At 43.4% G+C, this 18,960-nt stretch overlaps 1 protein-coding gene across 1 annotated transcript; it reads right to left on the bottom strand.

The window, feature by feature from the left end:
• Nucleotides 1-491: 491 nt before the first annotated feature.
• sema3e (sema domain, immunoglobulin domain (Ig), short basic domain, secreted, (semaphorin) 3E) lies at nt 492-18,752 on the bottom strand. The gene is made up of 17 exons (XM_061076545.1): nt 18,635-18,752; nt 9,918-10,078; nt 9,642-9,701; nt 9,179-9,298; nt 6,064-6,157; nt 5,716-5,832; nt 5,154-5,296; nt 4,944-5,058; nt 4,615-4,684; nt 4,382-4,526; nt 3,767-3,992; nt 3,435-3,526; nt 2,963-3,004; nt 2,634-2,800; nt 2,221-2,291; nt 1,725-1,843; nt 492-992 (listed from the first exon to the last, which is right to left on the bottom strand). Exons 1-17 carry the CDS (start codon nt 18,750-18,752, stop codon nt 492-494), a joined length of 2,361 nt encoding a protein of 786 aa, XP_060932528.1.
• Between the last annotated feature and the right edge of the window lie 208 nt (nt 18,753-18,960).

Below are 18,960 nucleotides of genomic sequence, written 5' to 3'. Positions count from 1 at the left end.
AGCAGAGGTGGAGCAGAGGTTTGGTGGAGTCTGTGTGGTTGGTTTCCACAGCTGGGTCGGGACTGTCCACTGGGGCTGATGCATTATGGTCCGTCTCTTCAGATCAGACGCAAAGCAGCTTTAACATTCATCCATCGCTGATGTCCATCTGTTTTTACTGAGAGAGTCGGTTCCCACCAAACCAAAAAGGCAATACTTTTTAAGGAATAAGCGGAAACAACCCACTCGAAGTATTGAAAGACAAATGAGGCCACAAGAGCTTGACAATGTGCTACTGTTGTTTTTGTTTTTGCTCTTGTTGAAGCAAAGCGAAAATCTGTTACACGGTGTAAACAATGCAAGTCTGACCTTTAGACTGAGTGTGTGTTTGTCTTTGTGTGTGTGTGTGTGTGACTGCGTGCATGCGTTGTTGTGTGTGTGTGTGTGTGTGTGTGTGTGTGTGTGTGTGTGTGTGTGTGTGTGTGTGTGTGTGCAGCCAGTCTCTGTTCTCCTCAGTTGTCCAAAGTGTGCCTGGGCGCTCGGTTGGAGTTCTCCTCCCCCCTCTCTTTCCTTCTCTTCTCGCCACCTGGAGCAGCATACCTCTTTTTGGTCTTTTTACGCTTTTTATCGGTGCACCACACTTTCTCACAGTACTCTGCGACTCTCTGGGCATCCCCGTAGCCAATCAGCTGGAGAAACTCCTTGTACCACTGCCTGGAGTGGCGGCCTGGAGTGGCGGCTGGAACCAGCACCTTGGGGCCGATGCTGGGGTCCGGTGGGGGGTCGGGGGAGGAGTGGCACGGAGCTGCAGCTTTCTCACCCTCCTCGCCGCTCGCCCTGTGGATCGTGGACTCCACCCTCTCCCCTCTGAGCACGTGCAGAGTGACACGTAATAAAGTGTTCACGTATCCGTGCTCCACAGTCTGGCAAACATACACGCCGGCGTCGGAGCTTCTCACGTGTAAGAGCAGCAGCCCGTGGGAGATCACGATAACCCGCTCATCACCCCGGACCTACGTGGAGGAGAAATGAAAGTAGATTTTTTTTTCCTACTCAATGATTGGAGCCATTTTTCAAGTCGAGTGATTCAGGCAGCTGCTGCATTTACTCTTCTCTCAGGAAGGAATTTTAATTAAAAAACCTGCAGAACTAGTTTGGGATAAATCAGGGGACCTGGTCTTACATAAAGAGGTTGCGCACTCAATATATTGGCTCAAAGTTTGGCCAGACTATAGTGGATGCTGAATGTTCTCCCTGTGTCTGTGTGGGTAGATGATAGATGAATGGATGGATGGATGGATGGATTAATATATGGATGAATGGTTGGATGGATGGAACAATATCTCTTTCCGTAGACAATTTCCCCATATTATAATTTCCCCCCCAAAAAATCTCATTATGTAAATTAATTCACTACTTAGTTTGTCCATTGATCTTATTTAGAGAAATTAAATTTCCTTCTGCTCAATAGCACTGAGGTGGTGAAGTTGAACCACAACACCGTATACCCAGCTAAACATCCAGAAGCATTTTATACTCTAATATTTCCCCATATTTCATATTAATATTTACGTGATTGTCTTGTCTGTAAGTATATTCTTGGCTGGATCAACTATTGACTACTATGTGTTGCTTTCTTTTACTGGTGTATTGTATCTTAACATATCTGTTTATTGCGTAATGTAAATATATTTAATATATTGACATGTGTATTTGTGTTGCATGCATTGCTGCATATAACTCACCTCACGTCTCCCTTCTCCATTCTGGAAGAACCAGAGGACTTTGGCCTGAAGTGATCGAGGGACACACTCCAGTAAAGTGCTGTTGCTCTGGACACCATACACCAGCTTCTCCTCGGATCCTTCTCCTACACACACACACACACACACACACACACACACACACACACACACACACACACACACACACACACACACACACACACACACACACACACACACACACAGATTATATAAGATAGGAAATGCCATGAGCTTCTATTAAACACAGTGCATTGTTGTACTGCCACAGTCGAGCAGGGTCTTAACCTCCATCACCTGCAACAATCTTCATAGGCTATTAGGTCTAGTGCCTCTGGAGAATAGCATAATTTTGTTGCTTTTATAAAGCATTCCTTTGACAATTTTGCGATACTAGTAAATACACACAAGCGTGCACCTGCACACACACACGTAAATACACACACACACATACCCTACAGTAATTTTATACCCTCACCATCAATTTGCAGCCCATTGCACAGCTGGACGGCGTTTCCATGGCGAACATCCTGCCGCCTGAACCGTCTGCTGAGATGGGAGAGAGGGAGGCAAAGGGAGAGTGATTTTGAGCACGTGATAAAAGAGATGGCTGAAAGGAAAGAGAGGAGGAAAGCGAATAGCGAGAAGGAGGATAAATACAGGAGAGGAAGGTGATCAAGTGCATACTGATACACAGCACTTGGCAGCCATGGCTACCAGGGCCGGTGATAATGACTTGATTAAGTAGCCTCAGAGCACCGTGACATTCGTCGGGGCGAGATGATGGGATGGAAATGCACCGTTAAACTGCTGCTCCACACACACACACACACACACACATACACACATACACACACAATTTACAGGAAATAAAAAACTGTGTACTGTTACCTCTTGGTGTGGACTCCAGCGGGGTACAACCGGGAGCAGGTGAGACCATCCCATGCACAGTAGGGGTCTCTGGCCAGACAGCAGTCAGCACACTCAGAGCCATAGAGGTCACACTGATGCAGTCTGACCTGGGCCACACCGACCTCCGACCCCACGTAGAGCTGTTGCTATAGATCCAAAGTTATTGGAGAAAAAAGTGTCATATAATACAGTCACATGTAGGCTACAGTACATCTAAATGAATTATAGATATGCTGCAATGTTATCATCTTGTGGCTGAACAACAGAACTGCAGGAGTGAACAGTGGAGATTCTGACGCTGCTCTTACCCTTTTAGACGATATTATGATCTCTCGTATTGGTGCCGACTCCTGCAAGTAGGAACGATTTTATGTTGTTAAAAAAAGGAAGTTTAATCAGTGTTTTTAATTAGGTATAAGAACACAGTTCTTTGTCTTTTCCAGCTTCCTATCATGCTCCTATTCATCTGAAACCAGTTTTTAATTAAAATGCAGTTAAATGCAACCATTGCATGCAGACCCATTTTCAAAAGTGACTGATCTGTGAAGCATTGATATGTAAAAATCACGCTGAAGATCTCTCTTAGCAAGCCTGGCTGCATAATACCCTCTGATGCTTGAAAGGAAGCAAGTCAGCAATCAGTATTCCGCAAAAGAGTCACTCAGGCTGTGTAGAACAGGCAGCAATGAGTGTGACATGCATGCAATGAAATGTAGAGCCTGCTTGGCTGCAAAGTCGACTTTCTTTTCACAGTCGGTACCTAAAAATAGAGTTGCCTACCTTGAAAACTTGCAGCTCCTCCAGCAGCACCTCCTCCATAGTGTCTGTGTCTTTGTTGTAGATGGTGATAACTTTCAACACCACTGAGTCATCTAACGGAAATAAGGCAGTAATGTCACACTGATGCTTTCGACAAAAGTTCTACAGGGAAATCTGAAAAAGTATTCTTTATATTCAACATCATGGATATATTTCAATTTTTAAAATGATAATGTAGGCGTGTTTCTCTGACATTCTTCTCTGTGTGGATCTTAGTGCAACATTGTTTAACATTCAGATAAGTTTTAATGTCTCATTTTGCAAAGGATTATCTACGGCATTCTTGTGTGTACCGGTGCCGATGTACAGAACGTGGTAGTTTCCATCCTGGGCCTGGACCCTGTCCACGGCGATCTGGGTCAGTTTCCTCCTGCCCGGCTCCGTCTGTAGCAGCACAGGTTGATGGTGCTGAGGCAGGACAGGACGATACATCACAGGATGAGATCGCACAAACCGCAAAACCTCATCAGGAAACTCCTTGGAGCTGGAGAAGCCACCGCCATTGACTTTACTGGCACACTGGTAAAAAAGAGGGTGTGGAAGAGATAGAGAGGGGAAGGAGGAGTAGGGACAGAGACAGAGGAAGGTCATTAATTGTGTGATCCTTGTGTAGAGTGTAGAAAAAGATGCTTGGTCTGGCATGACTAGCTGAAGTGGTAACAGTGCTGTCACACTCCAGAGCTGTTCTACATGCTCTCAGCTATGACTGGAAAATGAGGCCAAAAATGTATATAAAGATTTTTATGAATTCATATAAATCAATAGCGATTACTATCAAGATAAATGTTAAAAGACTGATTTCTGATCCTTGGTGAAGGTCAAAAATGATATTGCAGTATTTATTGATATTGTTTTATTGCCCAGTCCCTCTGAAAGGACATCCATCATGGACACAATGTAACACTCACAGATCCAGGTCGTGGGTAGGGGACTCTGTCCTCGTAAGGGCTCCAGCGGTGCTCAGGTCTGTCTCTGTAGGCGAAGGGGCCGTTGAAGGCTGCTCTGATGTCCTCCATGCTGTACACGCACACGGCGTAGCCTTTAAACACCGCACTGCAAGATAAAGTTTTATTTTTAGGATTTGATCGATGACAAAGTTGTGGCTGTGAAATGAAAAAAACTGATTGAATCTGCCGCTCACCTAGTTGTGCTGAAGAGGCCAAAGATTTCTGGGTTCTTCCTGTCCTTGTTCTTGAGAACAAACACGTCCTCTAAAAACATAACATGCTGAATTAGCCTCATGTTATTACACACGTTACAATGTTGTCATCGTTTTTTCACTCTAATCATACTGGCTCACGCGCTTGAGGAAACAACTTGTGTAAATTAAAAATGTTTTGCTTTGACACAGGCTGCCACTGCTGCAGGTTCAGACACGCAATGCAACAAAAAGCCTAATGCCATATATTAAGCATAACAAATTGAAAATTCAACATTCATTCAATACAAAAACCATCCTCCTAGCCATACCGAGATCATCAAAGTGTGTGTCAATGCCATTTTGTCCAGCCACAGAGCAGATGAGACGTGTTTTCAGGAAGGAGCTCCATCTATTCACCAGCATCCTCTGTCCTCCCACGTCGTTCTGAGAGATGAAGGCAGAACCAGGTTATGACTGTTCTGTCAGTTCCCTCGGTCGCATTATACCCTGAGATGTTTCTACAGCATCTGCACTCTCACCGCACAGACTCGCCCCACTCGGGTGTAAACCGCCTTGTTGAGTCCCTCAGCATCCGCCTCTCGCTCGGTGAAGAAAAAGTAAACTTTGTCATCGTTGCTGTCGTCGTTGTCGGGAATAACTGCTGAGCCCACAAATTTAGGTTCTGTGGCAGGAGCAAATTCAAACAAAAGGCCTGAGGTCAAACACAAAGTCAGTTTGAATGCACTCTCTTTGTATTTGTTTCATAGCAGGGATTTCTTTAGGAGAATTTAATGTGTGACAAAAAATAAATAGATTAAATATATTCAATTTATTCATGTGAACCAAACAGCTACAACACTATCACGTTAAATGTATTAAATATTGAAATCTGTGCCAGCATCACATTTTAAGACTTTAACATTTAAAACCAACTCATTTTTGATCAAACTATAATTAAACTACTAGATTTCAACAAATGTAGAAAAATGGAATGTGCACAGCCCCACTATTTTGACGTTTGTCACCAGATCTACTGTATCTGTTTGCACTCCCTTGCATTTAAAGCGAGATGTGATCATTTGTCCTGTAATGCACACCGACCGCTGAGCTGCTGCCTGTCGTCCCTCTCGGTGCGTGTGTACGTCTGGTTGTTCAGTCGACACAAGGCTCCATCGTTCTCCCAGTAGTCTGTGTACAGGCCAATATACAGCTCCCCTCCTTATGCACACACACAGACACACAACACACTCATGAATAGACAAACTATCAAAACTACACCCTACTTTATTTGTGATTAAAATACTGCTATGAGAGATGGCCACAAGAGGGCAGTGCTGATTCATTAGAGGTACAACAAAGTCTGCAAACCTCTTCATTATTGGTAATCAGGTGTTTCTAGAGGAATGAAAATATGCATTTCAGTCTCACAGCTGTGATTCTGGCTCTTACTGGAGAGTGTGGACGTGCAGGGACTGTTGGGGTCGTACGGGCAGCGTCCTCTGCCGCTCGTAACACTGTCCTCTTCCAGAGCAAAGAGCCTGTCCTGAGAACAACACAGACACACACAAGGTTTTTTGCATGCAAATATGCCTGATCATAATCTAAATGGCTTTTGACAATATCCAAACGAACCTGCAGGATGTGAGACTTGGGAAAGAGAGACAGAGGTAAATTAAAGAGGATCTGAAAAGTGATGGACGAGAGGGAGGACAGGGGACAAATGAGAGGAGGAGTGATAGATTACCGAGCGAGTGTGAGTGTGTTTTAACAGCTCCGCTCTGCTCTCTTATCATACTGAGTTAACTACGTCCTCTGATCTCACTGGCCCACGGCAACTGGCACAACAGACACACACACACACACAGACACACACACGCTGTAGAACCACAGCTCTTGTTGTGGGCCACCACCGTGATTTTAACTGTCAGAGGATCAGAGAGGAGGTTTTGTGTTGATTTATGAGAAGCCATGGAACCATGCTGTGCTTTAACGGCAGCAGCTCGGTGTATGACTGCAGCAGAAGTCTGTTTCTGGGTTAAACTCATCCATCATGAAAATGCGGTCTATCAAAACTAAACGAAAAATAGGTCAAGTTGACCAAATCATTTATTTTTTGTAAACTGATATGTGGAATTTCCAGCGTGTCACAAAAATCAAATTGTTTTCCTGTCATTCACTGATCTGGAGAAGGTTACGCACACATTTATCTCATCACGTCTTGGTGACGGCCACTTCCTGTATATAAAGTCTCTTTGTTCACTGCAACTCGTACAAAAAGCTGCAGCTGGAAAGCAAACTGGTGCCAAGAAAAGAGATTCACTTCCATGGCAGCCTGACCTTTAGAATGGATTTTTAGAATTAAGGCTCTGTCTGGTTTAGGCCCCTCCTTGTATCCCACAACTGCTCAGACGTGTTGCCTGAGATCATGAGGCAAAACACAAGTTTTTGCTTAAAACTCAAAAGTGACTGTCCAAGTTATATTAGAGCCCCCAGACGCTGGAACGCCCTAACCATGGAGATAACATCTGCTAAATCACTATCCTGGGTCAAATACCTGAAAATGTTCAAAACATAAAGCTGCTTCGATTATATAATCAAATTCATTTTAGTTTGGCTTCTTTATTATATATATATATTAGGGTTTGTGTTGGTTTGTTTCTTGACAATTAAAAAAGTGCTCTATGATTGTTTCTATAACTTGTATAAATGTTTGATCTGTTAGTCATCGGTGGCTGGGTAATGACATTAATATTGTATCACTGTGTAAATATTGTGAAGCTCAGGTTTTGCAGTAATTATAGGTTAGATGTAATCTCCTACCTACGTAAGTATGAAAATTACGTGAGGAAATCTCTTTGAGAGATTAGGTTGCATAAACAGAATGCAAACAGCCACAGTATTGATCCAGCTTCTCTCACTCTATGAGCATTCCAATGATGTGAGTGATGGCTGTGGTGTATGGTTCTTGTTTGGAAGGTGTGACCGGCCTGGTCGCTCTACTGGACAAGTGCTGGAATGTGGACCGGAAACCTTCTCCCCAGTTCTCACTAAGAAGGACACGCCCCCAGACCCGACCAGGGGCCTGCAGCTCCCTGTGGCCGCTCCCTGGCCCCAGACAACTCCCTAGATTTGGTCAAAATATGAAAATGAATAAATGTGTATTTTGCTTGTCCTTTTAAAGGCAAGGGGGGGCTGGAACTGATCCAAGCCGACACAGGGTGAAAGGCGGGAACAGGTCCAACAGTCCATACTAGTGCTGGAATATGGAGACAAACAACCGTTCACGCTCACACTCACACCTACAGTGGAGTGAGCCGCCAATTAACCTGAATAAGTTTGGTCTGTGGGAGCAAGCACCCTAAGAAATCCCACCCAGACCCAATGAGAACATGCAAACTCCACATATAGAATGACTCCAGCCGTGGAATGTCAGGCAACAGTACTATCCACTGCAACATTGTGAAATAGTTGAGAAAAATTATAAAATGTCTCGTAAAGACAGCCAAAAACAACAAATTGAAGACAAACTCAACTCCAGTATAATCGACCGCCCAAAATGAGACATGGGATGTGAACAATAATGAGCCAACAGTCCTGCTATAGGTCATTGGAATGGAAATACCAAGTGATAATTAAAAGTTTACCTGCCATAAGTTATCAATCAATCAATCAAGTTTTATTTGTATAGCCCACATTCACAAATAACAATTCGTCTCATGGTTATGAATGCACATTGCTACATTGTGTATGTATCTAGTGCTGTGGCTCAGCAGGTAGAGGTCAAGAGCTGCATCAGGAACAACACCTGGAGTGAAATACCTTTGCAGTATTGAATATGCACATTGTCATTGGTCGCTAACCATTAAGGAGCCGCAGAGAAACAACAAGCGTAAAGTTGACAGGCTAAGTTAGACTAATAAGCACACAGGTTTTTTTTTTCTGGCCATAAAATGCACTTGAGATAGTAAAGGTTGCCGACCTCAGCCCCAGACACACAAACACTGCACAAACACCTCGACAGTTCAGTATATATCGCATTCCGAAGCACCCACAGCCAGCGGACATACACATTAGACTCGACCTCATGAAGACCATTAGCCTTCACTGACATCACAACCCCCCCTGGCCTGGTCTCCCTGTTTACCTGTCCACTAGTCCAGTCATGTATACAATTGTGTGAAACCATTCTTTCACTTCTGAGGAAAACAATTACTCATGTGCTTTCTTTTTCACTTTCTGTCATTATCTCCTTCTCACTTCAGTCATTTTAGGTGAGTGATTAAATTCAACTAGCGTCTTCCAAGTGATTTACAAGGAGTCAAAGCTGTACTAACATGTCCAGGTCTTTCAAAACATCAAGAAAGCGTGAAGAAGGTTCTCGCTGTTTAAAAAAAGAAATAGCACCATGTGAAATTCGGCTGACTGTATATTTTTTGCATTTTTTTATTCGTACAAGATAAACAAAAGTGAAGGGTACAGTAAATAAAGAGGAAGGTGAATTTCTCCCACAGTTCTTTGAGTTATTTATACTATTATCGGTTGACCATAATTTCACTTAACGTACCTGTCCTGAGTGTCCCACCCTGACCAGTGTGCAGACGGGGTTAAAAGCTCCTGTTCCACAGACCAGCAGATGGGTGTGGTTGTACCGCTGCAGGACCTTGATGTAGTTTGCACACTCGAGCTGTTGGAGGAGATGCAAGGATAAAACAGGGGGAGGGTGAAGTTGGGTTAGTAAAAGGCCGTGATTGAGGGTTTGAGGCTACACAGGGACAGACACCGGGCGGGTACGGCACCATTAATAACAATATTTCAGGTTAAGGCAAGGTTAATGTGTAGTTGGATATATAAATCAATCCGTATTGACAGTATCTATCTTTACAATCTATAGTCTATGTTTGACAAATTAATTATACAGTTTATACAAGTTCTAAGTCAATGCGTACTATCATCTGGGAATTTTTGCTTTGCCCTGCAGCCAAACCAAACAATGCTCTGTTGAAGTCAAATATTTCTAAGTCTCTTACCTTTTCTCTCCCCTTCATCAAACACTCTTCTACCTGAGAGTCCGTGCTGGCCCACTGGATCTGAAAGACAACACTTGTTCACAATAACGTTTCAATCTAAATAAAAAAGTATTTTGGACATGCTTAGTAAAAAGTTTGTGTCAAAGATTGGAGGAGAATAGGAGGGTAATGACTGCATAGCTCAAATAATCTTGCAGGGTTCTTATGCCAATATAACAAACTGCTTTATACTCAAAACAGGCCCATGAACAACACACATGCACGTGACAGGCCTACCTCTCTGTGGTGTGTGTTAACCTGGTCCAGACTGAGGGAGAACAGAGTATTCTTGGCCCCCACATACAGCCTCTCGTGGCCCTCGTCCAGCATCATAGTGTGAGGCTGCAGAGACGCTCCATGTGCCTGGAACACCCAGGTCCTGTTCAGCTGCCAGAGCTCTGCACACACAACAACGACACACACACACAGATATATCATATATCAAAAATAAAGATAGATAGGTGTGTGGATGGATGGATACATAGATAATTTAGAGAGTCAACCTCTATTTTGTTGCAATAAAGAAAGATTATTATTGAATGTTGGCAGCCAGATAACAAGAACAGAAAAATGCGTGGGTCAGTGCTCAACATAGATTTATCTGGTTGTCCTTTCACATGCTGAATCTGAGTTTGCCTCTTGCCTGTACCGACCAGCAACGATCAAACCTGAACCCAACCCCTCCCTGGAGGGATCTCCAACTGCTCCAGGCAGTAACCTGTGTCTGCTTCCCCATTGCTTCCACTGCCAAGGGCACATTGCAACATGTTTTTGATCCAGAGCTTTCCCAAGAGAACTGAGAGGAACGACAGGTTATCATCCATCTCACCTCATGTGGCACCATCACCTCCTCTCCCCCGCTTCAGAGCTGCTTCCTCACGTCATTGGCTTCATCATACACCCACAATTCATCCCTTTTTACCTCATCACTCAAAGTTTTATATGCTAACCCTGACACAGCTTAACTGGGAAGACACTGACAACCATGAAGGTTTTAGAAGATAGGAGAAGAAGGATACGAGTTACCCTGTCAGTCGCGCTTTAGGTGATTTTACTTTTCAAAGAAAGCAGTGGACTGTGACAGAGCTGTCGTTTTTAATACAAACTCCAACTCACTTTGCAATCACACGGCTTTGAAATTATCTGGTTCTAATCCACCGTAGAATCGCAGATGATTTGCTCGCTCACACACACACACACACACACACACACACACACACACACACACACACACACACACACACACACACACACACACACACGTATAAACACCCTAAGTTGCACCGGCCTGATTGAACCTGACAGGCTCCTCCTCTGTACCTGCGCTCCCCGGGCTGCTGGAGAGCAGGGTTGAGGGTGAAGGATTTAAGTGCAGCAACCCCAGCAGCGTGCACTTCCTCTGGGCTGCGTCGGGCTGAAAGGCCTTTCATTCACACATGGCCGGGTCCGAGCCGGTGTCCTTGTAAAATAACAAAGGGGGCTCTGGTGTGCGTTAGCAAAAAGTTCCTGAAACCTTTTGAAAGAGACATTTAAACAGACAAGTCCCGGGGTTCATGATCAAATTTATAGCGCGAGCAGCACATGGGCTGTCTCCACTTTAGCCTGTGCATGCACAAATCTTCAACGAACCCCCTTACTTCAGATCATAGGGGGGGGGGGAACTGGTAACTCTCATCTCTGTAATACTATGTCTTCCTAACCTCAGATTGTGTTGAGGTGTCTCTTCCTGCTGGGGGTTGCGTGGGGTAATCATGCGGTTTGTTTTTTCTAGATTCTGTGTATTCTTAGTGACACTCGAGCTCCCAAAGTGAAAGAGTTCGTCTCATTTTCCGAGATTACTCATTGCAACAGCATGCGCTGTGCGGAAGGTTCTATTTGTTTAAAATGGGATTAGGTATCCACAGAGGAGTGGGCGACATGTGTACATTTAGCTGCTATTAAGATTTCTTTGCCTGGGAGACAAGCGACTGTTTGTTTGAGAAGTGTTGGCTCACGGGCTGGTTTTGGGTGGCAGAGAGGGGATGTGGCACTGGTGCTCTGCCAGGGCTCAGACATACTTCCTGCAATTATCTAATCCACACACTCAACACGCTCTCTCTCTCTCACACACACACACACACAAACACTGTCTCGTTGCCTCCCCACAGTTCCCTCTGAGTTAAGCCTGACATTAGATCAAGAACAGTCCTTTCAAACATTCCTTCTCCACATTTTCATCCAGTTGCTCCCGAACAATCAGTCCAATCTGCTCCCACTTATTTAAAAGACAGACTCGAACGTCTGCTTAGAGTGACTGAGTAACGAGCTTTTCACTCGTCTCCATAATAATGATGAGAGGCAGCTGATTTACTGTGGTGTATTGTATGCACACACACACACACACACACACGCTCCGTCACACACAAACACAGCTGTGTGGAGAAAACTATATACCATAATTAGCAATGGAGGAAGTGTGCAAACATTTAACTAAAGTACAAGTACAAATAAATACTTAAGTACATGTATTTAAGTACTGTATTCACTTTTCTACTGGAGTAAAATTAAGTACTTGCTTTTAAATATACTTAAAGTATTGAAAGTAAAAGTACTTGATGAGTGTATAGCCTATTCCCCTAATGCATTGCTAAACTACATCATTATGGGTGAGTCTCCTCTGGATCCATCTAGGAGTTTCTTCCTCACCAGTTATGATTAATGAACCAATTATTGCGATTGATTACTTTTAAAAATATAAAAACAATGTGAACATGCAACACAATCCAATGTACTACACTAAAAAGTACAAATATCTGTTGATATATGTAGGGGAGTAAAAGCAAAAGTATACCGGATACCTGATACATGGAAAATATACTCAAATACAGTAACTGTACGTAAATTTAGTTTATTACATCCCCCCAACGACCATAAACACCAGAAAGAAAGAAAGAAAGAAAGAAAGAAAGAAAGAAAGAAAGAAAGAAAGAAAGAAAGAAAGAAAGAAAGAAAGAAAGAAAGAAAGAAGTGATGATAAACAATAATCAGGTTCATAATAAGGAACGTGTTGATTACAGAGTTGGTGAGAAACACAGTCGGTGAATCTCCCGGTAACACTGACACTCCGAGAGATGCTTCAATGCTCTTTCAAAGGTTTGTCCTCTGTCATTACCGGTACCAGACAGATCCAACCACTGCTCAGACTGACGAGGGGAAAGAGGGGATTTCCGTATTTCCCCTTCTCTCTCCAAGTTTCTTCCCCCCATCTGCAGCCAGTGAGGGATCCTTAGCCCCCAGCTACAGGGGGGTTTCTCCACCAGCCAACGGAGCCAGGGAAACACTCAGCCCTACCGTGATCCCACTTCAAATGGAAACTGGGAGGAAAAGGACTCCCTCTAGACAGGGTTTCATCGTCTGTCTGAGTTGTGATGAAAAGCCTGAAATGATTTGGTGAAGTGAAATCCAGATAGTCTTTGTGATCTCCTCTTTATGCACATATGGAAACACAATTTTTCATATCCCAGGGAGAACAGTATGTGTTTTTTAGTGTGTGTGTGTGTGTGTGTTTGTGCGTGTGAAGTAGCAACCTACTTTTGATTATAGGTCTCTTTTCAGCGTGGGGTGGGGGGTTTGTGTTCATGATTAGTCAAAGGAACGGAGATGAATGCACCTTGGAGATCATAAAAACAATCCTCACAAAACTGAAAAACACAAATTAAACTTGCTCCCATCATTTGAACTGCTGCCAGTTCCAAGCATGCATTTTATGTTAGGAATTAAAGCCATGCCATACAGGCAGGCTCGTATTTCCAGAGACATAAGCCTTCACGTTCACTTGTTGAGTAATGGAATTTGTGTTGGAGCCGAAAGTAAGAATTATTGGAGTGAGTTAAAGAGGACAAGAAGAAGGAGGGAGGTTGTTCTTCCTCCCCGTGCTGCCGGGGCACTTAGTGCAGGCCGGGGAGCTCTCGGGGGTGGGGTCTGGAGCTGGAGAACTGGGGTGTTATCCCATTGTCGGTGTATGGCCTTGTGGATTTGAGCCGTCTTGTGTGAGGGGGTATGATGTCACTCAGCAAAATGAAAGCCACATGGTGTATTCGAGGAGAATTAACGGAGAGAGAGGGAGAAACAGAGAAACAGAGATAAGTGATACCCGAAAAGTGACAAATTCGGTGATACAAGGAGGACAAAGTGCCCATGACCAATTGCCAGCAAGTTCTCAGCCATTAATTCAAAATGATATGAATTATATTATATTCTATATTCTTTATTGTCATTGCTATTATTATAAGCTGTTGTTGTTGTTGTATAGGGATTTTAGATTTTGATCAAATGTTTCTTTTTCGATTATTATGAGGAGCTCGGTTAGTTTTGAGGCAGTTCAGGACTCAAAGCAAAAACTTTCAATAAATGAAACATACCCCAAACATTTGATACATTTCCCTACATTACATTTACAATATTTTAATATGATTTTCAAACATATAACTGTTTATATAATCCTGATATTAAATCAAGGTCTGTCCCCATCAGTTCCAAACTATACTCCCTCAACATCATATGAAAATCATATATGACACTGAAGCATGAAAACATTGATGAGGCTCATTGTGTATCAAAGCATAGCTTTACATCTGGATGTCATGATTTCTCCTTGCACTTATATGTTACTTGGATATATCTATAATAACCTCAGAAATTAAAATATAACGGTCAAAAAAGTTAAAAAATTATCTTGTAGATAACAGAATATCTTTTTTGTAAATGTGTTATTCCATTTATTTCCTCTGAAGATTGATTCCAGATGAAGGGATTTCCTCTGAGTTCATTCTCTGTCCCCTAAAGTGGAATAAAGGAAGACAAGCTTTGCTTTTAACTGCCGGCCCACAATAAACAAAATCCCCTCGGTATTTTTGTGTCTTGAAGTGCTCACTGCACTTGTCATCCTTCATCCTTCTCTTTCTCTCCCCCCCCCTCTTGTAATATCGTTTTGTGACATAGTCTCTAAAGACTGGAACAATCTTTTTTCTTCCTTGGTGCCTGCTCTACTTTTCCCGTCATGAAGTGAACTCATCTCCTCTCCCCGGTCCCTTTACTGGGAAAAGGTCAGAGAGGATATTAGACTTTCACCAGCTGCCTTCGCCTCTGGACATCTCATTAATGAACTCGAGAGCACACTCATAACACAATGGGAGAGAAAAGGACGCTGGGATGTACACGGATAAAATGAGAAAGTGCAAGAGAGAGATTAGAGAGAGAGAGAGAGAGAGGTGAGCGTAGGAGGAGGGCAGGGGGTTGAAATAATAATATTTATCTTTCCTTTGCTGGCCTAAAAGGTGTGATTAACCCAATCATCACCATAACAGTCCATTCTGCAGTGATTTAATAAAAGGCATACAAACCATCCTATGACCAGTGTGATAAATGTTAATCACACAAAAAGACAAAAGAAAGTTTTATGTGATTCCTCCCATGATGCATCAGCTTTAAAAATCCCACTTGATCCCAGACTGGCTAAACTTCAGGTCATAGCGGTATCCCCCCCATCCCAACACTCGAAATAAAGTCTCCTACAGCCACATAGTTTCAAAGCTGTAAAATATATAGAGGGTTTCATCCTGTCTGTAAAGGCAGGTCTGAAATTACAGCTCAAAAGGGGGGTTTCATACAACTGTAATTACTACCTGAGTAATCCCTGTGTTCACACGTGCATATACCTCACCACCTTTTTTGCTTGAATCTCACAATTTCCCAGTGTGGGCTGAAAGAAAAGAGATGTCAACAGAATTGAGCGACCGGTGTGTTTGCGAAGCTTCACACCTGTGTTCTGATTCATTAATTTTTAGTGGAGGGTATGTGGCTCATCAATAAGTAATTTATCTTGGCTCTTTTCTAAATGAGTACGGCTTTTAGGTAAACTCGTCCTGGTCAGACACAGAAAAAAAAAAGAATTTTCAATTTAATTACTGTGAAAGGGTCAAGTTTTCTTCCAGCTGTTTGCACAATATTATTTGACCAACACCTTAACTTCAATCAGACACGTTGTCAAAAGAAACGAGCCTCTCTGCAATAATGACATGCCAACACGTGTAATTTGCCAGGAATGTGAGAAACAGTTTTAGGACAGTTTTAAGAAAATGTTTTGCAAACAGAAGCAGAAGCTCTTTAACTCTTAGATCTATAAAGTCTTAAAAATGGTATGTTGCTGTTTTCTTCCCCTTTGGCGCCACCCGGCCATGGCAGCTCTCGACAGGTTTTATGAGGGTGGGGTCAAAGTGTCCAGAACCAGAGTTGCTGAATTGAAATTAATTGACATGAAGGAATTAACATGAACTGGAAGTCCCGGCCCAGCCTCACCTTCAGAAATATGCACAAAGACAACTGAATTACCGTGGACTGGGCAGACATGCATGATGAAAGTCAAAATAAATCTCAGCCTGGCCACCCACCTGCAGCCTGCCGTGACTCTGATGCAGGCTGACAGCACGACAGCTTCATTAGCAGAAGAATTGATGGTTGTCTTAAATGAAGTAGTGATTTCCATCCACAGGCCTGAAGGTTTGAAAGAAGCTGCTGCCAAGATCCCCTGGACCATGCAGATCCAAATCTCACGGATCTGTTTCCTAGGGTACGGAACATTTCTGTGGTGAAATCATCTCCCAGCAGGACACTTCTGCCTCAAGGATTTAGAGATTGGCTCAAAGTCCAAGAAACTGAGGTGTATTATGGGCTGTGCATAGGCTTTGTGTTGTTGGAAGCTGTTCAGGCAAAGATTAGCGTCATTTCTCTCAAAAGACAGTCGAGTCTGTGATCGTAACCCAATCCTCACTTCATGGGATTTAAGCAACAAAAAAACCATTTTGGAACTGAGTTAATTGAGGGTGTAAGAAAAAGGATGACTGGGATGAAAGTGAGTCAAATGAGGAACAAATCTTCAGTGGTCCAGAAGTCTAGACAAGAAGATGGGGAATAGATGAAAGACCGAGTGAATGATAATTTCCCACCACGTGTGAAGCCCGGCTCACTTCAAAGCCTGCGGTGATCTATACTGCACTAAGGTCTTCATCGAACACATGATGATGTGCCCAGAGGGATTCATTCCCAGAAACCAGGAGAAAGGTGATCTGTCTTTTTTTTTTCTCTTTTGAGACTTTTATTGATCCCACACTTGGAATCTTCCCATCTGAGCAGAAGCAGGTTATAAATATACGTCAGGGCTGATTTATTTTCAGCCTCGCATTATCAATATCTCCCTCAGAATAGAGATAACAGTTTTCCCATCCTGTTTTAATACCAGATGTTATGGTAATATTGTTGTAGTCCTAAGGGTGAATAGTAGAAACCACATCCCACTCCACTCCAGCTCCCTGAACTGCAGCCAAGTCATCGGCGCGTAAAGTATGCACACAATTCCACCTGTACATGTGTGTGTGTGTGTGTGTGTGCGTATGTGTGTGTGTGTGTGTGTGTGTGTCTGTGTGCGTACTGTATGCATGAGTCTGTGTGAATTTCAGGGAGTGTGCAAAAATCCCTGGCAGAGCCCATGAGGCTTTTATTAGGAGTTAGATGGTTTTCATTCCATAATGATAGGATCCAACTGCAGTCTTTTCCCAGTGCCATGTGCTAGCCATAACATGTACCAGAGGGGAGAGAGAGAGAGAGAGAGAGAGAGAGAGAGAGAGAGAGAGAGAGAGAGAGAGAGAGAGAGAGAGAAGAGAGAGAGAGAGAGAGAGAGAGAGAGAGAGAGAGAGAGAGAGAGAGAGAGAGAGAGCGAGAGAGAGAGAGCGAGCGTGGGAGACGTGTTATGTCAATCACAGCAACAGCCTCACCCCCAGGCTCTAACTGAATTGCGTGATGTATGGAAGTTTCAATCATGACAGCTATTTTATGACAAATCACATTAACACTGACCTGCTCATGTTAGCTGATGTATGAGGTTTGATTTTATTAAAGCCAGTAGTCCCCGTTCTTTTAGTTTTTCCTGAGCTCAACATTCAATTTAATTTGTTTTCCACTTCTCATTACTTTTCCCCGTAGGCCCTTTTTTTTCTGACTGACAAATTTGACTGGCATAAATGGGACATTCATTAAAGCAGCAAGCCTCCCTCGCAGATGCAACAGATGAACCAGACCTGTCAGCTCTCATAACAGACCCACAGCTATTTATGAGTTATTGACCATCCAAATTCCACACCTATATTCAACCATGGCTAACAGGCTTATAAGGAATCGTTGCTGTAAGGACCAAAGAAACTGTGTGAGGACAGAACGCAGCAGCACGAGTTTCACCTCCAAAGATAAAACCCTCATTATCCGAGAGATACGCAGCATACCGGTGCCATCCATATCACACACTCCCACACATGTAAACAGGCATATTTTTATTTTCTCTCGCAGACACATGCACAGCCTTCTTTAGGGCCTCCATCATTCCACCACTATGGCCTGACAGTAAGCTGCATTGTGAAATCTCAGCCACCGTAGCCGGGGGACCAAAACAAATTAGGAGGATGCTCCCTGGACATCGAGAGCCAGGGACAAAATAAACCTGACAAGCAAAAGTCATGCCTCCTGAGTTCAACCCTGCATGGTGACGTTTTTGTTTTTTATCTTATTTACATTATCTTATTGTATTATCTTTATTACATGGTGATGATAACCCACAACTTTATTTTACTCACTCACAGAGGATGCTTCTACCCTGACTTCACAAAATTGACAGATTGCCCATTTTTCATCACTGTGGATTTCCTTCTGCGCCGTTAAACCTGTGTTATTCTCAATCTGCACTGAAGCCACTCAACAGATTGTTTTGACTGAGGCTGCACTGATGGTTCCAGTCAGCTTAACAGAGCGTGCTGCATCAGCTGAAGGCTTCTTCGCCCCGGTGTAACACAATAGAGCACTTGGGTTGGCGCAACACAATCCTCTGTTGCTAAAGTGGATTAAAGGTGATTACAAAAACACATTCTTACCTGTGTGGGAGAGCCGTATCCTCGGGTAGAGGCTGTGGGCTGTGGGAGCCGTGCCCGGCAGAACGACACACAGCAGCATCAGTGTGAGAGACACGGTCCTTACGCACTCTTCCATCATTAGTGAGACACACACTCCACGCTCGTCTACAGAGAAAACATGTAGGTCCACTCAGCGGGAGGCGCAAAGTCTATAAGAGGAGACAATCCCACAGGTCTTTGTGAGTTCCTTTTGATGAGAGAGAGAGAGTCTCATGAGTCTACTGGGAGGCAACAATCCATTTTCTGATGATCACAACAGTGTGGACCAACTATAGACGTGGCTCTGC

The sequence above is a fragment of the Limanda limanda genome, chromosome 8 (assembly GCF_963576545.1).
Source record: "Limanda limanda chromosome 8, fLimLim1.1, whole genome shotgun sequence".
In the NCBI taxonomy this organism is placed as follows: domain Eukaryota; kingdom Metazoa; phylum Chordata; class Actinopteri; order Pleuronectiformes; family Pleuronectidae; genus Limanda; species Limanda limanda.
The sequence above is the reverse complement of the archived record's forward strand: the minus strand, read 5'-3'. Positions and strand labels throughout refer to the sequence as shown.